This window comes from Centropristis striata, chromosome 11, assembly GCF_030273125.1.
Source record: "Centropristis striata isolate RG_2023a ecotype Rhode Island chromosome 11, C.striata_1.0, whole genome shotgun sequence".
NCBI lineage: Eukaryota > Metazoa > Chordata > Actinopteri > Perciformes > Serranidae > Centropristis > Centropristis striata.
This window is the reverse complement of record NC_081527.1, coordinates 11,706,335-11,733,805: the sequence shown is the minus strand read 5'-3', so window position 1 is coordinate 11,733,805 and position 27,471 is coordinate 11,706,335. Positions and strand designations below refer to the sequence as shown.

General features: G+C 38.8%; 1 protein-coding gene across 1 annotated transcript; it reads right to left on the bottom strand.

The window, feature by feature from the left end:
- Positions 1-2,873: 2,873 nt before the first annotated feature.
- On the bottom strand, positions 2,874-27,033 carry ccdc18 (coiled-coil domain containing 18). The gene is made up of 26 exons (XM_059345429.1): positions 26,460-27,033; positions 26,090-26,282; positions 25,305-25,466; positions 24,741-24,847; positions 24,314-24,442; positions 23,933-24,029; positions 23,392-23,513; positions 22,950-23,229; positions 22,644-22,731; positions 21,492-21,709; positions 20,646-20,756; positions 20,344-20,475; positions 19,517-19,651; positions 19,292-19,369; positions 19,063-19,179; positions 18,768-18,935; positions 13,610-13,752; positions 11,525-11,688; positions 10,810-11,023; positions 9,328-9,427; positions 9,063-9,200; positions 7,889-8,005; positions 7,623-7,760; positions 5,458-5,859; positions 4,071-4,859; positions 2,874-3,318 (listed from the first exon to the last, which is right to left on the bottom strand). Exons 1-26 carry the CDS (start codon positions 26,558-26,560, stop codon positions 3,298-3,300), a joined length of 4,464 nt encoding a protein of 1,487 aa, XP_059201412.1. The 5' UTR covers positions 26,561-27,033; the 3' UTR covers positions 2,874-3,297.
- Between the last annotated feature and the right edge of the window lie 438 nt (positions 27,034-27,471).

The following is a 27,471-nucleotide window of genomic DNA, read 5'->3' as shown; positions in this document are numbered from 1 at the left end:
TCCAAGTTCCTACTTTCAGTGTTAATATAACACACCATAAGTTAAGTCTTGCCCGTTATGGTAAGAACGTGTTAGACCCGCCTTCAAAATAAAAGCAAACACATGTAGCTTTCAAAACAAGAGCACATGGATGTGTTAGCAGAGTCCACCACATAATTTGCAAAAAGACTGTCAAAATATGACACCTTAAATAAAACATATAAGAACCATTATTCTCCTTTACAATAATTCATAAAAAATATGCAATGATTAAGATGGTATAGTGGCATTAGAATGTGCGAGAGGCACGAAATTTAGGCTTTTAGGACAAAAATGTTCACGCTCCCGGATTTTGTTTGGGTCCCCCCATCATTGTCTCAGAAAATCCTGACAGACCAGAAATTGCCCAGCAGTATGTTCAGGGTAATGAAAGGAGGAGAAATGTTTTTGGGTCCTTCATTGAGTCAGCTGCAAGTCAGTAAATTTGTTTGGCTGCACTGGGAATTTCATGTACAAACTTCTTTTATGTAAATATGTTGGTTGTCCCCCCCAGTTCAAAAATCCCATCCGGCCCCTGCCGGGAGAGAATTTGTTCAGTGTTAAAAGAAAAAAAAAGAGCTATTGCCTTAGTCTAGCTTGGAAACCTGCTGTAATGGAGGCTGAAACTGTCTGCGGTCAAATAGTAAAAAAAACAAAACACTCTCTGTTGTCTTTCCCTTACCACTTTTCCTTGACCTCCAGGGAAAATGTCATGAGGTCAAGGAAAGATGTGAAGGAGAATTCATACGGAATTAGGAAAAGTCAACCGCAGCGCCCAGAAGATCCAAGATTAATGTTTTCTGTTGGTTTGGAGTTTTCCTGGAATCAAACTTTTTCAACGTGTTCACTCTGTTGAGTCTATATTATTTTGATTTAAACTGCTGAATTTATCTATCAATTGCAATCTTTTTAAAAAAATAATGTATGCATCACTGTCTACAGAGCAGAGAGCTTCCTCTTCTGTTCTACGAATTTATCTACAAAAAGGCAAAGTCACACAGGAATGTGGGTTAATCCATCTGAAATCTCCTCAGCTACTTCCCCACAAAAGTGAGAACTGATATATTTTGCGTAAAAACAATTGTCGATAGATTGCAGACAGATGTGGAGACATGCTGCTCTTATAGGAAGTTTCATGGGGGAACTAGAGCACAGCTTCTCAGCACGCAATATACCGCTGAGCGAACCACATCCTCTGCAGTGAAGTTAACATCGAAAAACTGAACGCAGAAAGACAGAGGTAGTAATGAAACAATAAAAACTAAAATATAAATGAAAAGCTGCAACCTTGCAGTGATCTGTTAATGCATGCAAGCCTTTATTTTAAACATCCAGCCCCCACTACAAGAGAGTGTATATGTAAGGCAGGTTGGTTTGACAAAGATTATATTTGTCTCCAGTGGAAACACACACACACACACACATACACACACACAGACACACACACCCATAAACTTTCTATCATGCACAAACAAAGAGAGAAAACCTCCAATAGCTGTCGAGGCCTGTGGTGAGGTAATGTAAATATGAACAGTTCCCCTCGTATGCAGGCAGGAAATCACTCACTGTGTCTTTTATAGCGATGAAGCAGCCTGCTGGTGGTCCGCCTGCCAAACCAAACACTTTATATGACCTGCAGCCAGCGATTAAAGCTCAGGGCTGGACTGGAGGCTGGAAACATTATTTTTTGTTATTTCACTATTGTTATCTGTAATACAACTAACGCTGTAGGTGCTGATCTTAAGAGAGCATTGACTGATTATTAGACAAGGGGTCACAGAAATATAAAAGCCTCCACTTCTATTTAGCAGCAAAGTTGGAAGGGTAAAAGTCCAAAGAGCAGCATCACTAGAGGTGTGAATACCCAGAGGCCCCACGATACTACAATGAGTATTGCAAAACAATATATTGCGATTTAACTGTTTAACTGCATTTTATTTCCACAAAATGAAATTCAATCAAGAATTGTTTTGTCAAATAAATAAATAATTCTCAGTCTGTTCATCTCACTTCAGTCTTTTTATTTCTCCACAATGAGAGTCAAACCCACAGATTGACCAACAAAGTATTCAGTCAAACTGAACTGAACTGATATCAAACATGTTGGACGACAACAACTGCAGCATTTTATCAAACTTTCCTCAACTTTAAACTTCACTGCTCTGAATTTTTTTTAATTAAACATAAAAAAAGATTTCCTTAGATCTTCTGGTTCCATAGGATACCAGTAACTCCAGTATATTCCTGAGCCTGCTACGGCAAAACAGATGAAACGCTAAATATCGATACTTGGCGGCCATAAATCAATATAATATTGCCCCATAAAATATCACGATACTATGCTGCATTGATTTCTTCCCCCACCTCTATAGCTCACTAATTAACACATTGTATTGCATTTATTTAATCTGTTCATAAGCATAAATGTAAAAATGCTAATTTGTGTTATTCTGGAGGGGTCCAGACCACAGCTCCTGTTATATTCATCTACAGTCATGGAAAAAATGATTAGACCATTGTTTTCTTCAATTTTAGTTTACTGCTTCCTCAGTCGGTTGTGTTATTGTGTGACTTTGGTGTTCAGTGGGTTAATTTGGATCCACTAAAGTTAGTTCTCCAATCCACCATCTACTGAAGGTAATACACTGACTATGAAAACCTCATACAACCCTACTAAAAATCTGAACTTTCCCTCTAATCTGATGAGTAAAAAGAGTCTAAAGAGTAAAAAGAGTCTAAAGAAATCAAGCTCATCATGGAATTCCAGAGCCCAAACATGGTCACTGTCCATGTTACATAAGCCAACAAGAGTGTGCCAAATCCAATTTCACCAGCTTGAGACTGTATTAGATTTAGCATGTCGGTCCTGAGCCAAGAACTTTTCTCCTGGTCGGGAAGCTGCCAGTTGTTCTGGTAACACGACCCCACAGTCACAACAGCATGGGAACATCCAAACAGAGGCTTTACGTTTCTCTGGAGAATCACAGAGGCAGACCAATAAAAATACTTCTATAAAAACATATTTTATTCACATAGCTTATTTAAAACTGTGTACAAAATTATATAAATATCTATTAGGAAAAGATACAACGTGAAATGCTACATTTACACTTTATGAAACAATGTCACAGACTGGACTGTAGTGGTCACATAAATGCATCATTTCCATGACGGACAAAATATTGCAGCTTGATTTCAATAACACACAAAAGCAGGATAGATTCAACTAGACACCAATGTAAACAGCTCTTCTTCTCTCTGACGCTCTTCGACACAGCTTCATGTCTCCTTGACATCCCTCTGAAAGGGAAAAAAAGGAACATGCATCAGTGACACACCCACACTACAGTCTCTGGAAGCTATAAATATATGTACCATAGTGATGAACATACAGCTCTACACTGCAAGCACTTCACTGCATATGTGAGTATTCTCTTGATTTAGTCTATAAACATTAGCAAAGAGGTACGAGAGCAAGTAATAAATCCATTTTCAAAGTTTGAGTTATAGTTTTTTTTCTCTCCTGTGTTTATGACTTAAAAACAAGTGAAAAAAAAAGATTTTTCCAGGATTACTTTTCTAAATTACTCGTTTTTTCCATCTGTGAAAACAGACTGTGTACATTTATTGATGTAACACTCATTTTGGCCACAAGAGGCTTTCCCGTGCACTCTTAACAGTGTTATCAAGTTACTGTTACATCTTACTTTTTGTCTAGACATTAATATTATTAAATATTATTAATATTATTAAATATAATGATAACAAAAATAGCTGATAAGAGTTTAATTTAAGAGCTGATATCTAGACATTTTCCATGGTTTTCTTGATAATAACCAAAATCATTATCAAAAAAACCATGGAAAATGGCTAGATATCAGCTCTTAAATTAAACTCTTTCTCAGCTATTTTTGTCGTTATCATTATATTTGTACAAACAAATGTACCTTCAGTTGTACCAGGCATTAAAATGAACAAGAAACTGAAGAAAACAAGGGTGGTCTAATATTTTTTCCATGACTGTATATTTCAGACAGAGGTGAGGTCGTTACCTGGAGTGTGATGCTGCGTCCAGTCTGCGACAGCCCTGCGGAGCTCCATAAAGAAGGATCCTCCTGCTTTGCTAGCGTCTGATTAACAAACCTCAGCATCCCTGTCAGTGAACTCATATCCTCCACCTCCTCCTCCTCCTCCACCTCCTCACCCACCAGGGTGCTCACAGAGTCTCTCCTCGACTCACTCGTCTGCTCCTCGTCTCCCTCTTGCATGGAGCTGGCTTCCACATTGAGGTGTGTGTCCTCTGGCTTGTCCACCATGTATGTGAGGGGGTTGAAGGAGAGGTCAGAGGTCGCCGTGGCCTCGGCAGCGCTGAGGCCCTGCCAGCTGTGGTCCACTGTGTCAGGGAAAGAGGAGATGGAGGGGGGGGAGGAGGAGGAGGAAGAGGAGGGGGACTCCCACGGATGTTTGTTCAGAGCCTTCCTCAGTGAGGCCTTCAGACTGGGAGGGAGACCCAGAGAGGAGTTGATGCTGGTGCTCTGCAGCCAGTCGCATATTTGGTGGCTCTCAGTTTGAGGGGCGGAGGTGGGGGGAAGCTGAGTGTGAGCAGGAGGCGATGAGCAAGTTCTTGTGTGTGTTGGGGAGAGGAGGCGAGTCGAGTGAGCGTGTTGAGAAGAGAGGAGAGGTTTTTGGAGTTTTTTGGGGGAGGAAGGAGGGGAGTAAGAGGAGGAGGAGCTCTCTGTGTGCAGAGCAGGGAGGGAGAGTGTGTGACTGTACAGATGCTGGCGGTCGGCGGATCGCTCCAGGCTGGAGATCCTGGCTTGGAGACGAGTCACCTCCGACTCCTGCAGGAAGACAGTAACATAAAAATAGGCCTGTCAGGAAACACATTTTTTTAGGACGATATATTTTCCCAGAAACAATCACGATAAACGATAGTATCGTTGTATCGATGTTGTTTTAGTTTTATAACGATATGAGACCATAATAAGTGCATCCTTTGCCACAACAATGAATTTTCTAATCTCGAGAATATTAAACATTGGAATTGAAATGTGGGAAAGAAATATTAAAATATCTTAGATAAATAAAACAAATAAATAAACTACAACCAAAACAAATAAAATAGACTTTCAGGCTCTGTTAACAAAACATTGCACTGAGATAATCAATATGTATTACATTGCTTTATTATTGAAATAACATATAAACAGCTGAAATGGCTGCTTAGGAAATATAGTTTTTTGGCAAATCGTACTGCCTGTCAAACATTTGCAGCATTACTTTAAACAAAACACAAAACGTCACGCTTGTAAACGACAATATATTGAGTCCAGAAAAAAACTATCGTGTCCATTTTTATATATTGAATGATAAGTCGATATATTAATTATCATGACAGGCCTAGAAAATAAATTTAACTTTAATCACAAATAATTCTACCTTTATGAGCAGGGACTCGCTGGAGGTCTCCATGGACTTCTTGGAGGCCTGGAGCTGAGTCTGGAGCTGGGCGGCCTGGACTCTGGCTTGATTAAACTGGTTGCTGAGCTGCTCCAGTTGGGCATGGAGGTGACTATTCTGGGCTCTGGTCTGCTCATACAGAATCCTGCTCTGCTCCAGCTGGTTCTGCGTCTGGTCCCTCTGTGTTTGGAGGTGACTGGCTTGGTTCCGGGCGTAATCCAAATCAGCTTTAGTTTGGTCAAGCTGGGTTTTGGCTTCCTCCAGTTGGTTCTGGCTCAGCTGAAGTTTAGCGGCGAGCTGCTCCTGGGAGGAGCGCATGGTGGAGGAGATCTGCTCGGAGACTTTGAGGAGCTGGCCTCGGGTCTGCTGCAGGGACTCCAGCTGGGGGGAGAGAGGGGAAACAGACAGATGAGAAGTTTGGTTTTAAAAGCTGATATGAAGCTTGATATGCTGCTCTGATGAGAATATAGTCTATGTCCCTTTAATTTAATCCGGTAATCCCAAATAGTTTAGACTTTAAGACTAATATTTTGTGTCCATACTGGCAAAAAAGTTATCAATCGATGTCTCTCTGCGTACAAAAGAACTATTTTCAGCAGGTCACATCTTGTTGAATTTGCACTTACTTATATTAGATTGAATTTAAATGTATTATTTCCATTTCAAGAAGAAATTTTTCTTATGCTATTTAGCCCACACACCACATCACAATGCCAGCTGGATGTGCCCCGATAAATGCTGACTAGGGTGCACCGGTGGTTATTGGTTTTGAATTGTTGTTATTAATATTAATACAAATTCTTCCCATTCAGACATTTTAGGAACCAAAAATTCCAGCAGGGGGCGCTATGTGTAGCTGCAAAACATTTCTGTCCATTCATTTTAATGCAAAATGAGAAAACTTCTCACTTGATTTATTACCTCAGAAATTTTTTTAGGACAACACTTTGGTCTCAATTGCAAGTAAAAATCTTCTTCAAGACAATTTTATGTTAATAGTTCAAATAATGGCCCCATTTAGATAAAAATAGAAGATTAAAAAAAATCATATGATTTGGAGCGTGGCTACTTTTGATTGACAGGTGGCTAACAGGGCGAGCAGTCATCAGGAGAGAAGCAGAACAATGCGTATCCACAGCAACTTGTCAATAAAGTTATATATAACGCTACATAGATATAAAAAAAAAGGACGTTTAGCGGTTTGGTCTCATAACTTTGACCCTTTCACTGTATTTTCACTTAATGATGTTTTGTTCAGTAAAAATGTCTTGTTCAGCGTTTGGTTGGACTAACAGACACTCCAAGGAGTCGCTGTTCATTTTTCTGAGGTAAGTAACGAACATTTGGTTTTTGGTTTTTGCTAGCCAAAATGAAGATCCCAGTTAATGCTCCAGTTAATGCTAACATGAATTAGCAGCGATTTCTCTCAAGTCAGGTTGAGGAGTAGAGAGGCGTGTGGTCTGCTCGCCGTATAGGAAACAAGATAGCGACGCAAGATGGCGACGAGTGTAACACTGAACTTGATGCTTCCGATGGGCAGTCCACAAACCAATGGGTGACGTCACGGTGGCTACGTCCATTATTTATATACAGTCTATGGATTTTAGTAACACATTAAAACTATCAGCAGAAATAATGTTCTCAGCAGTATGTGGGAGTAATGAAACCAAAAAAGAAACTAAAGCTGGAATATTTAAGGAACTCCAGAGTGTGGGTGACGTGTGCAAAGGAAAGAAAGAGGAAAAGAAAATGGACACAAACGGGTTACAAAAGTGATGACCAGAAAAGTTGACCACAAACAAAAACCCACAAATCCTTTTATCACGTAGATGCAGAGAGAGACAACACTGACAGGAAATTCTCCTGCAGAAGTGAAATCAGATTAAATATATTTAAGTGTCAAATAATAAGCTTAACACAAAGATCATCAATTGGATGTAAGAACTGAACCCTGCACAAAAGCATCTCACCAGTCGCTTTTCTATTTGCAACCGGAAAAAAAAAGTTCCAATTAAAATCTAGTTCAAGACTCTGAAGAAGTCTTTAAAGTATCAGCCAAAACTTGACTTGTTTAGTCTTCTCTGATTTTATGCATCAGGAGGAGGAAGACAACACCTTTCATGAAGCCTCAGTAGCTACTGTACCTCCTTGCTGTGCTGCTCCTTCTCCAGCTCCAGCTCCTGCTCTAAAGAGGAGACCGTGCTCTGCAGCCCGGCCTCCAGCTGCAGCCAGCGTGCCTCCTTCAGAGCCAGCTCCTCCTCCACGCCACACAGCCGGACCTCCTGCAAACACAAAATTGCCTAAAATAGTAGTGCAGCAGATATACGGAGCGAAAAATGTCTGTCTCAACAAGTCATCCCTTTATTTATTTTTACCCTTTAATCCTAAAATAATAATATTGTGACTTTACCTTTTCTTTGGTGGCGTGCAGCTCTCTGGTCAAAGCCTCACAGTGACGCCGACTTTCTTCAAGTTCTTCCAGTAAAGTGTGAAGTTTTTGCTGACACACACGCAGCTCCTGGGACTCCTAACACCACAAATACGCACATAAATCAACTACAGTTTGATGATCTGCATTATGACACACAATTTAAGCTAAGTGTCTGAATTAATTTATGAATTCTCAATTTGCTGTGCTTGTTCTGACTATTTATTTATATTAATTAAATTTTACGACATTTACGGAATTATACGACACCAGATAATGATTTCTAATAGCTTTTATTTTGTAACATAAAAACGTTTAATTTATAGTTTTATGAACGCAATATAAATGCAAAAATAAGATGTGCAAACATTTACACAGCCTTTGTATAATCAGGGCTTGACTGTGTGTTTAATTAACATTTCATACTGTATGCTGCCCAGATCTCATATTACAGCTGACGGTAACCAGAGGACATATTCACTAAAATCTGTGACTCAATTTATCATTTATTTTTGTATTTATTTATTGAATACATTTGTTAATGATTTATCAGTTTTATATATATATAAACTAAGTAAATTAAAATAATTTACTTAGTTTATATCTATCTGATTTTATATTTATTTATTTTATTATAATTTCATAAATGTAATAATAAATAATAATACATTTGATTTATATAGCGCTTTTAAAAAGGTTCTTTATGTAACTGCTTTAAGTTTTATGTTATGTCATGTTATGTAATCTACATATTTTTTTCATCTAATCTTCAGGTTTTGCCAAAAATATTTAAATTGTATACCATTATGAAAAAATCAATATAAGCCATTTTGGTGCAATGCAAAGATGTAAAGATTTCGGACAAAACTGTATCGTGTTGGTTAGTTGTTTTCTCAGTGGTTTGTTGTTGAATGATCAGTTTATAGCCGTGGACACACTGACTGCATTTTTGATGCAAAACAAAGGTTACATATCAAAAATAAAACAAAAATACAGTACAGAAAACATTGACACCTATATCATTTATTGCACATTGCTGCTGGCTGCCAAACAATCTATTCTCTCCTCCTATTCTCATGTAAAGTCATTGCACTAAACTTTCAGTAAGTGAAAAACTTTCTCACATCCCTCATGTGTTTTACCCTCTCATTCTGACCTTCATGTTCCTGTCAGTGAGCTCCCTCTGTGCGTCTCTCAGCTCTCGCTCTCTGGCCTCCAGGCTCTGCTGCAGGGACTCCACCTTCCTCTCCATCTCCTGCTTGTGCTCTCTGATGGCCACTTCCAGCTGACCCAGCTGAGGACAAAGATGTGGGAAAGGAAATCAAAAACACAAAATGAAAAGAAAAATGAAGCAGCAAAACATATTGTACAAATGAAATGAAATGAAATATACTGTTTATATGTTAGTGTGTGTGTTGTACCAGCTGTGCTCTCTGTTGGAGCTCCCCCTGTCTCTCCTTCAGTGCACTGTCCATATCTAAGATCTCATGAGTTCTCTCCTCCAACTCCCTCTGGGTCTCACTGTTAAACCACACACACACACACACACACACACACACACACACAGACATTTGTTACCACACTGAGCAACTGGGAGTATTGTCTGAATTACAGATTTAACTGGGTGTTATTCTTGCAGAGGGAACATGATTTAAGGACTTTCTATTTTTTTATTGTTGAACATGTTGTTGGTTTGACCTTTGCTTTGAGTACTCACAATGTGACAAAGGACTGACTTGAGCGTATTTTTAGTGCTGTATTGTGTGTCAAAAGGGCTTGTGACTGTGCACTAGATCATGACCACTGTTATGTTCTTCTTTAACCCATTGAAGCCTGGACAGCGGATACGTCGTTTTATAGTATTTGTATAAGCTCTCAAATACTTTTAGAATTTCATTTCTATCTGCTACAGAGGCTGAAAAATCTATTATTTAGTAGAAGCGTTGACACTTCTGTTGAATTTCCAGAAAAACTTCAGGTTTTAGGGGCTTATTTTAAAATCGCCCAGAGGTTTTACAGGCGTTTCAGGCCTCAATGGGTTAAAGGGTCTATCTGAATGTTTTTGCTCACTGTGCTTTAACAAAACAGTAACAATAAAGAAATCTACTTGTCCTAACTGAATGAGTGACTAATGAAGAATGAACTCAAACATGTAGCATCACGTTTTTTTCTTTTACATAAGAAAATGATTCACACATTCATGAGTGTACATCCAGTTGAGTGCTTGACGCACAATAGCTGCACACAGCGTGTCACACTTTTTTTCTGTGTCAATGGTGTGTTTTAAATAGAAAACCATTACATCACAAACCAGAGCATGTGTGTAAATCCATCACAACAAATGTCATAACATTACAAAAGTTCCAACTTGGGTAATAACTTATAATAATTCCTTCAGTAAACACAATGTCATTACTTCGTCTGAGAAGAAAACAATCGCCACCAAATGATGCACAAGATATACAATCAAAGTGTGAGACTTAAAAAACAGACACAGTATTTCTGTCCTGACAGGAGAATTCAATGAAGCTTTGAGTCAGTCGGGCCACACCTAAAAACATCCAAAACTCAGCAGAATGAAAAGAAAACAGAAAAAACAGGCAGAAGGCAGGTTCTCTGCAGATACACACACCAGCTCACACTTATAGTGGGTCAGAAGTGATGACTGAGAGGGAGCGTTTTTGTATGAGTCTACAATCCTGCTCATTGTGTCTTTAAGTGGAACACTGGGACAATAACAAGCTCCGTGACTGTGTGTGTTGGGGGGAATGTGATACACATGTACAGTGACGATCCAGCAGAGGATCTTATCTGAGCAACAGCACAGGGACGTCGTCTCCATCTGAGACTCGTCCTTTGCCTCTGTGTGCAGAAGGAAATTTCACATGAGGGCGTAACCTCACCTAAGTTGGACAGTCAGTTTTTCCACCTCGGCTTGCCGCTCGTCTGCAGTAGTCTGGGTTCTTTGTAAGACGTCTCGGAGTTGCCGTAGTTGCTCCAGAGTCTCAGCCAACTCTCCCTGCACAACCTGGAGCTGTCCCTCCACGATCTGGACCCGCTGGACACAGAGGAGCCTGTCGGCCTCACAGCGGTGGAGTTTCTCCTCTAGATCTATCACTGGGAGGGGCAAGAAGGGAAAGAAAGAGAGTAAGTACACATAGAGAGTGGCAATTTAGATATGTATGATCTTAGTTAGGGTTGTCAAAAGTATCGATTCTCAAAAAAGTATCGATACTAAAACGTTGTATCTGGATACAATACTCATTTTCAAAAGTATCGAGTATCTGAAGCTTGTTATCATAGCTGCAGTTTCTTTTTGCACAACTGTTTTTTATTATAAATATTTAACCTGTGGTTCTGTTAATTTTTACATGTTGCATTTTTCTTGTTAATAAAAACATTTCTGTTAAATTTTGGGGTCTTTGTTTTGATCCTTGTGGTATCGAAAATGGTATCGAGTATCGAATATTTTCCTGAGTATCGGTATCGAGTTGAACATTTTAGTATCGTGACAACCCTAATCTTAGTTTGACTGATTTTAAAGTTGTATAGTTCTGGCTTCAATTGTCTTTTCTCTGCAAAATAACAGAAGCATTGCAATGAAACTTATCAACTTACCCATGTCACTCTTAATGTCGAGCTGCCTCCTGGTGTGTTGGAGGCTTTCATCCATGCGGCTGATCTGACAAGTCTTGACGTTGACATCCCTCCTCAGACGCTCCACCTCCGAGTCTTTAGACACCAGCTCCCCACGACACTTTGTCATCTCTGATGTCAGATGGCTGCAGAAAGCAGAAAGAGAAAAAACACATTAAACAATAATCAGTACATTAGAAGGGGTAAAAAAAAGCACATTGTAGAGTTGTCGCAGCTGGGGGCATGCAGCATCTCCATGTCCTCACCTCAATGTGAGCACGGCTCCCATCGTGGATTTAGAGAGAAGGAAATCCTTTCAGGACTGTTATTAAAGTCGCCTAACTGAGCTCAGCAGACTTGCCTTTACATGGCACGTTACAACAACCAGCATAGTTCAGATTTGGAGCTTTTTAACATGTTACAAAAATCAGACTAACCAGCCGTCCTGCTTCCATCTCCCAGTCTCAAACTAGTAAGATCTCCGTTTATATACACATATTCATGAGCCTTGGGGACGGGGAGGGGAGGGCTGGTTCATGCCTGCAGACAAATTGGATGTGGTGTAATCATAAGACTGTCTCACAGACTGCTGAGACGTTTGTCTTTGCTGCAGGTCAAGAAGAAGAGCATGCTTGTGAAAAATGTTCTTTCAGAAAATAATCATTAACAAAAGCCCCATACAAACTGCGTCAAAAGGAGCAGTGTTTAGGATTTACAGGCAGTAATGTAAGGTAATATAATATGTATATTTTATTTTAATTAGTGTACAACCCCAACTCCAAAAAAGGTCAGGAAATTGTCAGGACACATAAATAAAACAGATTGCGATGATTTATAATCCTGTTTTATAAAACAGGATTAGTTTGAACATTAAATATTTAGTCTTTGTTAAGTTGTTTTTGTAAATTATTATTCACATTTTACACAGTGGCCCTTCAGTGTCGGATAACCATCTGAAATAATTCTAGAAATAAGTCCTGTAAATGGTGCTTTTGTTTCTGTGGAAAAATATTGAATTACAATCAAACAAAAAAATGACTCAAATGTGAACCAATGTACTGAATGTAATAGTTGAAATGATTCAGTAATATAACCCTGACTCCAAAGAAGGTGGGATATTGTGTAAAGCATAAAAAACTAAATGTATTCAATTCAGAATGCAGTGTGTATTTTAGGGATGGGAATAATTAATCGATGATCGATCAATGGTCGTTAAGAATTTGGTCGATCACGTGGAATTGTTAATCGATCTGTGTATATTTTTATTTTATCTTTGACTGTGTATCAGTACTCACTGAGCTGAAACCAACTGAGCGTTCAGTTCTGCGGCCGTACGTCAATAAGCCAATGAGCTGAGAATTAAGTTGGATAAAGCTACAGTTTGCAAATTGCTAGCATAAATTACTATCTTTAATTTTATCCAAAACCTTTTTAAAACACAAAAAATACTTAAATATGAAGATTACTGTGAAAACTAACTTCATGCCTCTTCGGGGGCTAAAACATAAAACACTGAACTCCTTGACTTTATCTTTACACTTTAATCTCACTTAAATTAGTTGTACGATCGACAGGAAGTCTCTTTTCGTCCTTTCAAAATAAAAGTGTCCGTTATCAAAACAGCCTTTTGCATAGTACTGTATATATATATTTTATTTTGCCCATGTATGCATGTTTTCATACATACCGGAGTCGATAAACTGATTGTTAACGTTATAGATGCTCGAGTTGGCAGGTTTCTTCCAAACGCACATCACTAGTGTATATTAAATAAATAAAAAAATAAAGCTAATCAGTTTCAACATAAAATAAAGTGTGTTGCAGAGTTAGCAAACTATCGTATTCTGTGGTACTTACATTTCATTCAACATACCAAGTTTTTTTTAATTAGGGCAGTAGCAGATGACATAGTTAATGACTCAAAATATTGGTTAGTCCACAACTATGGTCCTAAAATCAAAACACTCAAAATTTGCCCTTACTAAAAAAATGATGCATCTTAAATCCAGTTTGCTTTGTTCTTCAGAGTCTAATGTGAGTGTCTCTGCTGTGTACAGGTGTTCTTACCTGACAGACTGTGACAGTTGTGCGTTCTGCTCATTCATCTCCTGCAGGTCCTTTTCTTTCCCCTGTGTTTCCTGCTTTCTGTTGCTCACCTCAGCCTGCAGAGAGGCCCGTGCTCGTTCCAGCTGCTGCTCCAGACTGGACACCTGCGGACAGACACAACATGAGCATCCACCTTCATTTTTGACAAAACTAGAATCACTGCCTGATAGGGATGGGTACCTTTCACATTTGAACCGATACGGTACCGATACCCGGTACCTGGGAATCGGTACCAGTACTCAACGGTACCAATTTTCGGTACTTTTGAGTTTGTTTATGTGGTAATAAATGTTAATTTGTTTAATAATAAAATCAAATTTTTTCAATTCAACATAAAAAAATATTTTAATATTATAATATAAATACTTTTTCAGTGGTCAAATTCAAGCACTTTTCAAGAACTTTCAAGGTCCATTTTCGAGCTTTTCCAGTACTTTACAACTGCTGTAAATGGCATGTTTTAAATGAGTACTTACATTAAACATGAGATTATCTATAAATTAGATGGATATATCAGATTGCAAGAGAAACACATAAAGAACTTCAAGCATTTATAAGCACTTCATCCAAAATCCAAGCAATTTTCAAACCTTGAAAATAGAACATTAAAATTCAAGCATTTTCAAGGATTTCAAGCACCCATATGAACCCTGAATATCAATATGCAGAGAAGACTTTGAAGGAATTTAGTAAAAATGTACCGAGCGTCCTTATGGAAATTATCCCTTTATTGACATTTCCAGGGTATAATTTCCAGTGAGAGTCCAGTCAGTTAGAGACTATTTTCACAGAGGAGTACAGAGGACTGATAGAGAACTTCCTCACATGGTGCAATGACAATCAACTGAAACCCAATCTGCAAAATCAGTGAGCTTGTGGTGGATGACGAGCGGAACAGGACAGAACACAAAGTTTCAGGGTTAGTAGTTGTCTTCTGGGCTAATCTGTAAGGCTACCATCATTTTGACTGCTCAAACTGAATAGAGAATTCTGATTAGATGAAAGTTTAGGTTAGCTTGAACAAATTCTCTTTTACTTTGGATTAGTTTGAACTTGATTTTTCAGATAAAGTAAAAAGTTCTAGTGTCCACCTTCAGTTGCAATTTGAAAAATCGACTGCACAGCAATCACATTTGTTACTTTTTAAGCATGCAATGAATGTTCACATATGCCTAAAACATATTTTGTGATGTAACAGGGACTTTGACCTTTGGCCTCTGACATCTGATCTTAGAGTGCAAGAGCACATTTGAGGAATTTCCCTCCAGACGATCCTAAGATATCACAAATAACATGAAGCCTCTGGAGGTAAACAAACATTACATTTTTCTGTTCTTTTGTAAAACAACTAAAGACCACATGGAATACAGGAAAACAGTAAATAAAAACCCTGACCCAGAAAAGAAATTCATCTTGTAGGGTAGACCTGACCTACTACTATAAGACAGTAAAAATAAATATACAGTTCCTCCCTAAAGGCAATCTATTCCCCTATCTGTACTCAGATGATCAGACCTTCATGCACAGAGACGCTCCACGTTTCTCTCCCTGTGCGGCTCGGCTTGCTGAAAGGAGCCCGTTGTGCTCCGTTTGTTGTGAAGGACAGAAAGTACAACCAGCTGCTAAAATGTGCTGAACTATAAAATAAATCACAAGCTCGAACGGGAGTTTCCCCTTCAAGCGGTGAGAACATTTTCTTTCGAGTTTGTGATATATGTTGGTTGTTATTGGTATAAATGCTGCCCTAACTAGGGTTTGTCATATTCAGTTCTTTTGTAATGTTCGTTATACTTTTCTCATATAAATACATTTATTTCAGAAAAGGATTGGCCTATTTTATTTCATAGGCTATTTTTATTTAAGATATATTTTTATTCATGATATATTTTTTTATTTAAATGTGCACTTTATGGAGCTTTGATTTGAAAAAAGGTTCTCCTGTTGTTATACAATATTTATGTTCATTTAAATAAACGTTTTTCTTTGACTGAACATTTGCTCTCACTAAAAATATCTGGATATATATCGTACATAGATATTCAGCCTAAATTTATTGGGATATGACTTTTGGTCCATATCGCCCAGCCTTAGGTTGTTCCAGTAAGTTTATATATCTGCATGTTGTTGCTTTAGGTTTATCTTTTGCTGTTTATGTAGGTTCCAGTGTCTTTAGCATGCAGATAAAACCATCGTAATTTTGCAGCGTTATTTTGACAACTTCTCAACACAATATCTTGGCGCACATGGTGCCTATAGATTCCTTAGATCTTTTAGTGTCCTATGATTCCAGTGTCGGCAGTATATTCCTAAAAGTAAGCCCGCTGCGGCCTCTGGAAACGGTGAAAATTCGAACAATAAATATCGATACTTGGCGGCCATGAATCGATATAATATTGCCACGCAAAATATCGTGATACTATGCTTAAATCGATTATTTCCCCCACCTCTACTATTTAATGTTCAACATGATAAACTTTTGTTTTTGTAAATATACACACTGAATTTTGAATTTGATGCATTGTGTTTTTATTTACATTTTATATATCCTCCCAGCTGTTTTGGAATTGAGGGTGTAAAAACATTTTAAAATAAGTTTTCATTGCCACATAAAACCCAGTAAACCTCACTTCACCATCGTTAGATGTTCCAAAGCCAAGAGAGGACAATTAACAAAGCTTGCCTTGAAGCTAACAAAGTGAAAATGGATTATGCCAACATTGTGACTGAGCCAAAAACTCAGAAAAACCTTGGCGAGATACTGTGCTGCTCCGTGAATATAATTTAGCATTGTGTCCAACTTAATGAGACCTACTGCTGCCAGAGAGAGCTGGAGACACTGATAAACTTCCCTCTACACTCAAAACAGTTTTAATTCTTATTATCATAATATTATTATAATACAAAATGTTACAAAACATGTTTTCCAAATAAAAAGTTTTTGGAACATTTTAGAACACATAACTTATTATTATAAAAGTTTTATTAAAAGGTAGTGTGCTTCACGGCTGTTTATTATGCAACACTGTGTGACCAACAGAGATAGAGAGAACTATTGATGCCGTGAACAGGGAAGACGCACCAGCTCTCTAAATTTAACAGAAATTGTCCCCTGGGCACCGAAAAGGCCATAAAATCACCACAAACTCTTTTGTGATGCCTGATTAACCGAAAATGTGTTTGTTAACACTGTGCACACCAATGAAACACAACATGAAGAGAAACGATAGGGGCCTTAGGGTGACAGTTGCATTATTACCAAACCAAAACCAAAGCCATGTGCTGTTAAAGCCTCACCATCAGACATCCATGTTCATACACTGGGAACAGATGCCATTTTTGATGCTCTCTTAAAAGCCACCAGACTCAATTGACAAAAACAGTAATTTGGGTCAATCTGAACTCACCCATTAAAACACAAAAGTCATACAATAAAAATCCAAACTATCCCTTTAATGCGTTGATTTTTCTTAGTTGAAATTAAAAAAACAATGGATTCCTGCTAGTGCTATTAAACATTACAGCTTACCCCATGGTATTTTTACACTCACTGGCCACTTTATTAGACAGCATTACAACTGCTCGTTAACTGATGTTTGAAGCTGAAGTTCAAAGCGAACATCAGAATGGGGAAGAAAGGTGATTTAAGTGACTTTGAACGTGGCATGGTTGTTGGTACCAGACGGACTGGTCTGAGTATTTCACAAACTGACAACCATCTCTCGGGTTTACAGAGAATGGTCCAAAAAAGAGGAAATATCCAGTGAGACAAGATGCCTTGTTCATGCCAGAGGTCACAGGAAAATGGCCAGACTGGTTCAACAGTAACTCAGATAACCACGTATAACAACCAAGGTCTGCAGAAGAGCATCCCTGAGCACACAACACGTCCAACCTTGAAGCAGATGGACAACAGCAGCAGAAGAACACAGCGGGTGCCTCTCCTGTAAGCTATGAACAGGAAACTGAGGCTAAAATTTGGACAATTGTTAGAATAATTTGAATATTATACTTGTTGAAAATGAAATGTTACTGTCTTCCTCTCTTTTTCCTCTTTGTGATTTTTCTCCCAACAGTCATCACAGGTCACTATGCATGCGTAATTCACTAAACCTTGATAATGTCTATCTCTATGCATTTATATTAATCAGGTAATATGATTTTGATACATTGATTGTGTTTGTGTGTTAATATTGATGTAGAAAACTATGATTACTTTAATTACATATATTCCATTTGCTTAAACTAATTAAGATTCTATAATCACAAAAAATAGTATTGTCTGTCTTATATTTTTTAACCTTTAAAAGAACATGTAGATATTGAAGAATAGTTGGGCTCTTGTTATATTTCTGTAGGTCATAACAAGGCAGTATGTTCGTCATAACAAGTTTGTTAGCAGGTCACAAGGCCTTGTCCTGGGCAGCAGTGATTGTGTTGCACAGGTGGCCTGACGTGTGACGGTATGAAAGAAGACTGGCGAATCAGCGGAGGGGGAAGGCTGGACTTCCTGGAAGAAATCTACCTTCATGATATAATTAAACTATGTTAGTGTAAAACTGGGTTTTTTTGCAGGAGTAGAGACGAGGTTTTCAGACTTCATGACCTGAAACCTGTCTGTGTGTATCAGGGACAGTTAAACTGATTCCTAAAGTGAATCCCAGAGCTCTGTAATTCACATTTCTTGACGTATTGTAATAAAACTATGTTAAACTGAGAACTCGGACGTCTCCAGCTCATCCTTTCCCCATCAAAGACTGCGCAGAAATAATTGGTGAGGTATTTTCCTGTTGGTGTCAGATAATTCAATTTTCAAGGTTTACTCATGCAATTTTTCTAACACTCAGATAACCACGTATAACAACCAAGGTCTGCAGAAGAGCATTCCTGAGCACACAACACGTCCAACCTTGAAGCAGATGGACTACAGCAGCAGAAGAACACAGCGGGTGCCTCTCCTGTAAGCTATGAACAGGAAACTGAGGCTACAATTTGGACAGCTCACCAGAATTGGACAATAGAAAATTGAAAAAACGTTGCCTGGTCCCAATTTCTGCTGCAACATTCAGAAGGTAGGGTCAGAATTATTACTTGAGAAAGTTTTTAAAAGCCTCGAACTGACCTGTTCTTGCAGCTGGCTCTGATGCTCCTCCAGTTCAGAGATGCGAGCAGAGCTCTCAGTCAGCATGGTCTGCTGCTGCTGGAGAGAAAGCTGCAGCTGCAGGTTCTGCTCACTGGAGCCCTGACAGACCAGACTGGCAGCGTGGAGCTTCTCCTGCAGAGACGACACCTGAAGAGGGAGGAGCAGACGAGAGGATGAGCCTGAGAAGGAGGCTTTGCATAAACAACCCAAGACAGGTGAGATCAAAGATGTGAATGAGTGCTAACACTAGTGGTTGCCGTATGCAACACTGTACCTTGTCTTTACTCTTCTGCAGCTCACTGTCATAGTTCTTCTTTACATCCTCCATCTGCTGCAGGTATAAGTTCAGCTCATCTCTGCAGGCTGACAGAGATGACTGCAGTTCACACACCTGATGATGAACAGAAGTTATGGATGGTGGAGGTAATGCTTTCTTTCAGATGTTTTTGGAGACTTAAATCTATGTTTTCTGTGTTCATCTGTGGAAAGGTCTTTGCACAAACCTTGTTTGCAGACTGTGACGTCTGCTCTTTGAAACTCTGCAGCAACTCTTCGTGGTTTCTCATTTCAACCTCTCTCTGCTGTAATTAAATCAAAATAAAAACAGTATACTCCTGGGTTTAATTATACATTTTGTGCCCTTTACCCCAAATGGTTCCTGTGCTTTACCCAGAGAAGATAGAAAGATATACCAACATGAGCCTACATAGGGTAAGACGTGTCCTGACCTGTGTCAGCTGGTCCAAGGAGCTCTGCAGCAGGAGAGCTTCTTCCTGAACTTCATCTCGCTCCCTCTGAAGGGAGCCAAGCTCCTGTTCCATCTCCAACACCCGACACTGAGTCTCCTTCAGCGATTTCTGCAGCTGCAGAGGAGAGAAAACGAGAGTTATGTATATACCTACGGTTCTATGAATTCTGGGTGACCGCCAGAGTTCTCTGTCACTTGGATCTCTCAGTTTCGCGAGAAGATCCAGTTGGGACAGATCCTCTGGTGACACAGGAACTTATAGATGTTCCCGGGTCATCCAGGGGTCACAGGTGACTTTGTTGGTATAACTACTCGACCTACGCATGCCCGGGATGGAATATCCAGGGCTTAAAGCACCGCCTCTGGTGGTCAGTAAGAATGAAATAGAACACTGTATTACTTACTACAGATAATAGCACTTTTGCTGTTTTAAAGAAACCAGATTAAAATCAAACATTGTTGATGGTCTTGTTTTCTTATGTAGGTCATGAAGAGGCACCAATATTACATTAAGACTGTTTCATAACAATACAAAATTATTTGTAGTTGCTTTAAGTCATTCTGTGATGCATTAGTGAGGAGATTAAGATTTCCTTTATTAGTCCCACTAAGAGTTACAGCAGCAAAGTGGATAGCAAAATAACAATAAATAGTAAACAGCAGTATAAACTAGAAATATAAGAAAACTATTAGCAAATCAACAAGTAAAAAATATAAAAAAGTGTTAACCATTTACAATTTAAACAAGTAGAAATATAAAAGTATTAACAAAACAAGGTTCAGTGGACAGACAGTGTTGGAGATCACCATTTCTATTGTGTGCTGTTGCTCCGTGGATTGTTGAGACTGAGATTTTTTACACTTCTCCAAGGACTGCTGATACTCTTTTTGCTTTTTGGTCAGCAGTGACTGGTAATGATGAAGGCTGCTGGTTTTTTCCTGGAATTAAAAAAAATGTGCATGTACAAATTATGATCCTTGACACATATCACAAAGGGCAGAAGTCCAGTTAGATTCAAAGACAACTGGCTTCTTGATGAAGTTATCACGGAAAGGATACAGAAGGTGATCAAAACAAAACAAAACATGTTGGTGTGAGCTTGTCGTACCAGTAGCTGTTTCTCCAGATCAGTGTTGGTCAGTGCAGCCTGACTGTAGGCCGAGGTTTTCTCCTGTAACTGTTTCTCCAGTGAAGCCACACGTGCACTTTTTCTTTTCAACTAAAGTGAAAAAGAGATTAAAAGACTTTTAAAAAAGTAAGAACCAATAATTAGTTCCAAAGCTTAATAAAATATAAATGAGTATTCATTAAAAAAATGATTTAATTGTATTATTTATGAATGAGAAGGTTGTTGCAAAACACATGAAAATAACAAACCCATGACCATGAAACTGATATTAAATTATCAATGCTCTAAAAAAATAACTGTGACACAGTTGAGTACAAAGGAGGGATGTCCATCAAAAGGGCCATTTACCAAGATTAGACAGACTTATCCATTATTGGGCAGTTAAAACATGATCAGCTCTTATGTATAAGAGCTCTTGTAATAGTACTCTTTGTTATTTGTTTCCTCACAGAGAAACATCCAAATGAGTGAACACACAACTGACAAAACTGGAACCTGGTGCTACTAACTCGTGACGTGTTACAGTCGAGCATCTCACACTGTCTGGACCAACAGATAGTGATTTCCTGCTGCATCCTACCCCTGCACTTGAGAGCCTTGCCGTATAACCGAAGGTAGTGAAAGAGTGCCCTTAATAACATAAATCTGCTTCTTTGTTAGTTTTAATTCCTGCTTGGAGTCAATCTGTATCACAGCAGCCTTCACAATGTTAACAAACTGTCTATATCAAGCAGGAAATCAGGCTGGGTAAAAAGTAAAGAAAAAAAGAATACAAAGAAAAGAGACTATGAAAGGGGCTGAAGGAAGAGAAGATCAGACAGTTACCTCCTTCTCTGTGTCAGTGGCTTGGCTGACTTTGTCCAGCAGCTCCGTGTGGAGGCTCTGGTAGTGCGAGGCTCTCTGGGCCATGGAGCTCTGCAGGGTGGAGATCTCCTCCTGGGCCCGGCTCAGACGCTCCTGAAGCCGATCGACCAGGTTGTTCTGTTTGCTCCGCTCAGCCTCTATCGACTGTAACGCTCGCAGCAGCTGCTGGTAGCCTTCACCTGCAGGGATTGAGTCACAAAATATCATCATTTCATGTATTACAACAACCTTCCATTTAATCACAACAACATATCTGGAGAGGGATGAGTGGATTGAGAGCTTCAAACTAATTTCCGCACCATCAACAGGTTGTTTAAACTAGTTGCAAATAAATTTATTTTTGCAAATTAGGCAGTGTGCACGGCTTTGCAGCTTTTCTACTTATAAACCATTCAAATTAAACAATCAAATTCAGAATGAGGGTATATATTTCCAAAAAGCATGAGATATCTCGTCTTTCTATTGTATTCAACTGAATGTAGGTGGCAAAGTATTTGCAAATCACTGCATTCTGTTTTTATTACATTTTCCACAGCATCCAACTCTTGGTATGGAATCGGGGTTGTATATATATTAAATTCCAATAATCCAAAAATTATTTCACCACATATACAATATGATTAAAAAGAAATTGTAGAAGAGGTAGACACTTTAGATGCATATAAATGGGACAAAACTGAATTAAGAAAATCAACAACTCACACCTGTTTATTTTGTTTACATAACACTAAATGTAATGTACAGGTGCATCTCAATAAATTAGAATATAATAGAAAAGTTTATTGATGTCAGTAATTCAATTTAAAAAGTGGAAATAACACATTAAACTTTTCATGCCTTTAATTTATTTAATTTCTTCTAATTATAATGATTATGGCTTACATTTAAAGAAGACCTAAAATTCAGTGTCTCAAAAAATGTGAATATTACAAAAGACCAATTTTTAAAAGTATGTTTAATATGGAAATGTTGGCCTCTGAAAAGTATGTCCATGAATATGTACTCAATACTTGGTTGGGGCAATTTGACTTGAACTACTGGAAATGGACTTTTCCATCAAATTCTGATTTATTGAGATGCACCATTAAGTACACAAGGGGTTTGTCAGCAGACCTGGCTTTGGTTTCAGTAGGTGTGCAGTTCCTGAATAGTCCACTGGAGGAAACATGCAAGGCCTGACACACAGCGCCCCCACAGCACCCTGAAATTTTTTAAAATAAAAACAACATATGACACTTTATAGCCTGCACAAGATCAGTGATAAATATGGCAACTTGTTTTGGACAGTTACTGTGGTGCAAAAAGCAAAACTGATGATGTAACAATGCCTTACGTCAAGCACTGTGGGAGACATAACAAAATCAGGTGACATGAAAGCACAAATTGTGTGACTGTGTGTATATAAATATATATCTCCACCTCTCGTAGGTGCAGCAGGACTAGGATGGCCTCCAGACTGGCCAGCTCCGCCTGGCTCTGCTCAGCCTCTCTGTGGCTCTGGGTCACCCTCTGCTCCTGGCTCTGGGTCATGCTCCGCAGGTTTTCCAGCTCCTTCCGCAGAGAGGCCAGCTCCCTGAACTCCGCCCCTCGCTCTGTCAGATGCCGTTCAAGGTGTAAGGCTTTTCGTCCGGCCTCCTCCAGCTGAGCCTGAAGGCTGGCAGCTGCAGACTTGGCCTGCCTCCCCTCCTCCTTCAGCTGGCTGGGAGGCAGACGATAAAATGTTTTAACCACCAAATCAAAGCTATTTCCTCCGAAAACTTTGTTTGATATGATAAATCAGGAATCCTCCAATTCATTTCAACATAAAAATGAAGAAAATGATGCACAGATACAATGGAATGAGACAACGAATCTCACATACCTGATTGTTTGGCTCTGTTCTACCTTTTCTCTCTCCAGCAAGGTGCACTTCATTTCCAACTCCTCTTTTTCTCGGTCACATTCAATAAGACTCTCTTTTAGTTTGCTCTCACTCTCCGTCACCTGAAAAACATAATAAAAACATATTTTTGGTATCAACATGCAACTATGTATATTCCAAAAAATTTATTCATACTGGGGGTGTCACCACTCTTCAAATCTGTGATTTCATCTGATTTTGATTTAAGGTTGAAATTTATTTTCAATTGAACATTTTCATTGTTAAATTATACTATTGAGTCTTGATTCATTAAGCTCAACAACAGATCATTGGTTTTACTGTCATTCATTTAAAAATATATATCTTTAGGAACACAACTTCCATATGATTTTATAAGGCACCACCAGCCATATGGTGATATTTTATTAAGTTTACTTTTACTAACTTTTGAAGGTTCAAATTAAAAGCTCATTTTGATCGATTTAGAATTGAAATTGTGACACCCCTAACAAATATATACTTAAATAATGATCAAATTTACCCTCTTAAGTTTAATTGTAATTGTAGCCTTGTAATCTTTGAAGGCTTCTTTGAGTTTCTCTGCATTTTCAAGTGCTTGGTTTCTTTGTTGCTCAGCCCTGTAAGAGATGAGGTAGAAAATAAGTACTTGAACAAAAACTCCATCATGTTGTGAAAGCAAATAAGACATAAAATATCTGATAAGGTTTCTCAACCTGAGGTCAAAATCAATCCCTTAATTTAGTTCAATTTAAAATATTTAAATATGACAGGTATCAGGAGCAATTTTGAGAAAAAAAATCATATGGTAGAGGCAGTGTTACCAAAAATGTTAGAAGAAGTGTAATCTATATTCTAATCAAATTAAATTGTGGGAAGAACTCAAACTAAGATAAAGCATCACCGTTTGCCGAGCGCTGTCTCGTTGTCCAGCTCTTCTCTGAGCTCATTCAGCTCTTCGGTGAGAGTCGCCACCAAAATGTCACTGTGAGCTGCTGCTTCCTGACTGCACTCTGCCCTAAGCTCTGCTGCCCTGGGAAACAGACAGGTTGTTAGGATATTCAAGCCACAGGGTTAATCAGAGGTTAGTGCCACAGTTTCAAGGTGAAGGTAAAAGGCAATAAATAAAAGCCACAATCAGACATTCCCCTGTAGGAGTATTAACAGGTGTCAAAAGGTCTGTAGAAAATTCTAGTATTATAATTGGTTGACTGTACCCCATAGCACATTACACAATCTAAACACCAATTCATTATCCTGTGTTGTATAAATAGCCATGTAATTATATACATAACAACTAGGGTATTCTATGTTGAGGTCATTGGGGTTACTTTTGTTCTGTGGCTCGAGTCTCCAGCTCTGCTTGAAGCTGACGGATCTGTTCACTCATGATTGCCACACTGTTATTGACCCCCGCCCTGGGGCCTCTGAGGCGTATCTAAAAAAGAAAACACATACAGTATTATGTAACCACTACAATTTCTGTTTATTTATAGTTCTAGAAGAAGAAGAAGAAGATTACTTTATTAATCCCACAATGGGGAAATTCAACCTCTGCATTTAACCCATCCTTTTTTTACACACAAGTGAACACACCATGCAAGGAGCAGTGGGCAGCACATTACTGCGCCTGGGGAGCTGTGCAGGGGGGTTAGGTGCCTTGCTCAAGGGCACTTCAGTCCTAGATATAATATCTCTATTATATTATTTTGTTGTTCTGTGTTGAGCGAAGAAACAACAAACCAAAGCAAGATCTTTTTCCAATGTCTTAACAAAACAATGAAACAAAGAACTTCTTGCTTTACTTATTTGCAGCACACAAAGATGAAGCAGATGAATAAAGATTAGAGCACCTTTATTTACATAAATCATACATGTAGAGTTGAGCATCTTACCTGTGACTTGGAAGTGGCCAGTTCATACTGCATTGCATCAAGGTTGCTGATGAGCTGCTCATCCTGCATGGACAGACAGGCATTCTCCTGACGCACACAGCCCCCCTTCTTCCTTGTAGAGAAAGCCTCCATCTCTACTGAGCTGGCCTTGAATGAGGAATACTGTATAGGAAGGAAGAATACAGATGTAGATCAGAGGTGTTTGTTTAGGGGAAGGGTGTATAGTGGTTTGTTTATTTATCTTTTGGATATTAGATCCATATTGCTGCACAGACACATTGCCTCATAAAATGTACAACCTTTAAAACCATCTCTAATTGTATCACTACTCGGACTATTGCTACTGATGCAATTACCCTATGTAAATGCACTCTATACAAAAGAGGTGGTTTCTATTATCAACACCACAATGTATTCGGTAAAGGAAGCAGTTACCATTGTTATAGGCTTGCACACATCTGGTATGTAACGTGACATTTTTGCACTCTTATCTTAACATTCCCTGTCTTTATCATTTATAATCTATATCAGATTTTTAAACTCAAAATCACTTTAAAGAAATAAAATGTGCAATCTATTAGAGAAAAACTGCACATGACTCATACAACACTCGCAAATCATGTTTGTACCCAAGATAAAAATTTAAAAGTTCTCCTAAATGACTTGTATAAGACACTTAGGAACAAATCTGTTCTGGTGGCATGAGGTCCAATGTGATAGGTGATGTAAAGTATATCTAGATGGTGGTCTCTTATTGTTTCACTCTGAAATATTCTCTTTCTCACCTTAGAGTTGGCGGAAGGTGGGCTGAGACTGCCAGCAAGGGCTCGTCTCTCAGTTGTCCCACTGAGAGGCCTCTCTTGGCAAACACTGCCTGACGGGGATGGAGGAACATCAGGTGTCTGCAGGTCTTGTACACTCAGAAGATCAGGACTCTCCTGCTCAGACACCTCTCTACCATCATGTCCTTCTGACTGACTGCAGATGGTGTACACAGAAAAATCAGTGAAGAACAATCAAAACAGGAGGATATGGGGTCATATACAGCATCATACTAACTCTCTGTAATATCCTTAACTGGTTCAGTTAAGAAGTTGTGTTGTAGCGAAGAACAGCTGGTTCACTGTGTGACTGTGGGTCATCCGGTTAGCTCACCTTAGTTTCTGTCCCACACTTTGCAGACTGAGCTCCGTCAGTCGAAGCAGATTCGTCAAATTGACCACATCTTCGATTAAACTTCTCTCGTCCTCAAACATTAGAATAATGATGAGTACATGTTTATTAACAGCTAATTAACAACTTGTCTTGACTTGCGGATCAAGCGACATTTCCGACTTGTGTGAATGTTTGTAAAGATAAACAGCACCAACCACTCGCTCATCAACACGTTTTGAACTAGAAGTGATGCAGGGGAAACTAGCAGTTAGCCTAGCTACGCTAAATGTAAACAAATATGTTCGCGATATCAACAAGTGGCTAGCTAGTTTACGTTCTGATAAAAGCCAAACAAGCTATCAAACGACCGGGCAGACAGCATTTACGTCTCAAATGAAAGGTTAAACTCTTTCGTACTGGTACTTTCAAATCATAAAAACACATATTTAAACTGCTAGTTAAACAAAACTTCACAAACTACTCGGTGTAGATGCTGTTGAAGGAAGGGTAGCCGGAAAATTTTGTATTTTAAAGTCTCCGCCCAAAATCTAACAACGCGTTTTGTGATTGGTTGAAAATAAGATGTGTGTGATGTGATTGGTGGAGAGCGTTGTCAATGGCAGAGGCCGCGAACACTGGCGCGTGCACTGGAACTGTCAAATTAAACGGTAGCTTTTCTGGAAGCTCCAGTTTAAACCCCAGAGATTAAAGTCATAAATATTGAATTCATTACGAGAATAAAGTCGAAAATATTTAATAAATGAGTTTTTCAAATGAAGCCCGTGGAGCAGTTCGTAGAAATGTACTTTAAGATAGGTTTCACAAACAAGGAGATACTAAATCTTTTGGCACATCAGCATCACATTATCACAAGTATAAAGAGTTTAAAAAGAATATGCAAGAAATTGCAGCTTTTCCACAGAAGGAACCAGGCAGACTTGGAGGAAATCGCTGCTTTTGTGGAATGGGAAATGTGGCCCTAATACTCTGTTGTAGAAATACATGTTTAAAA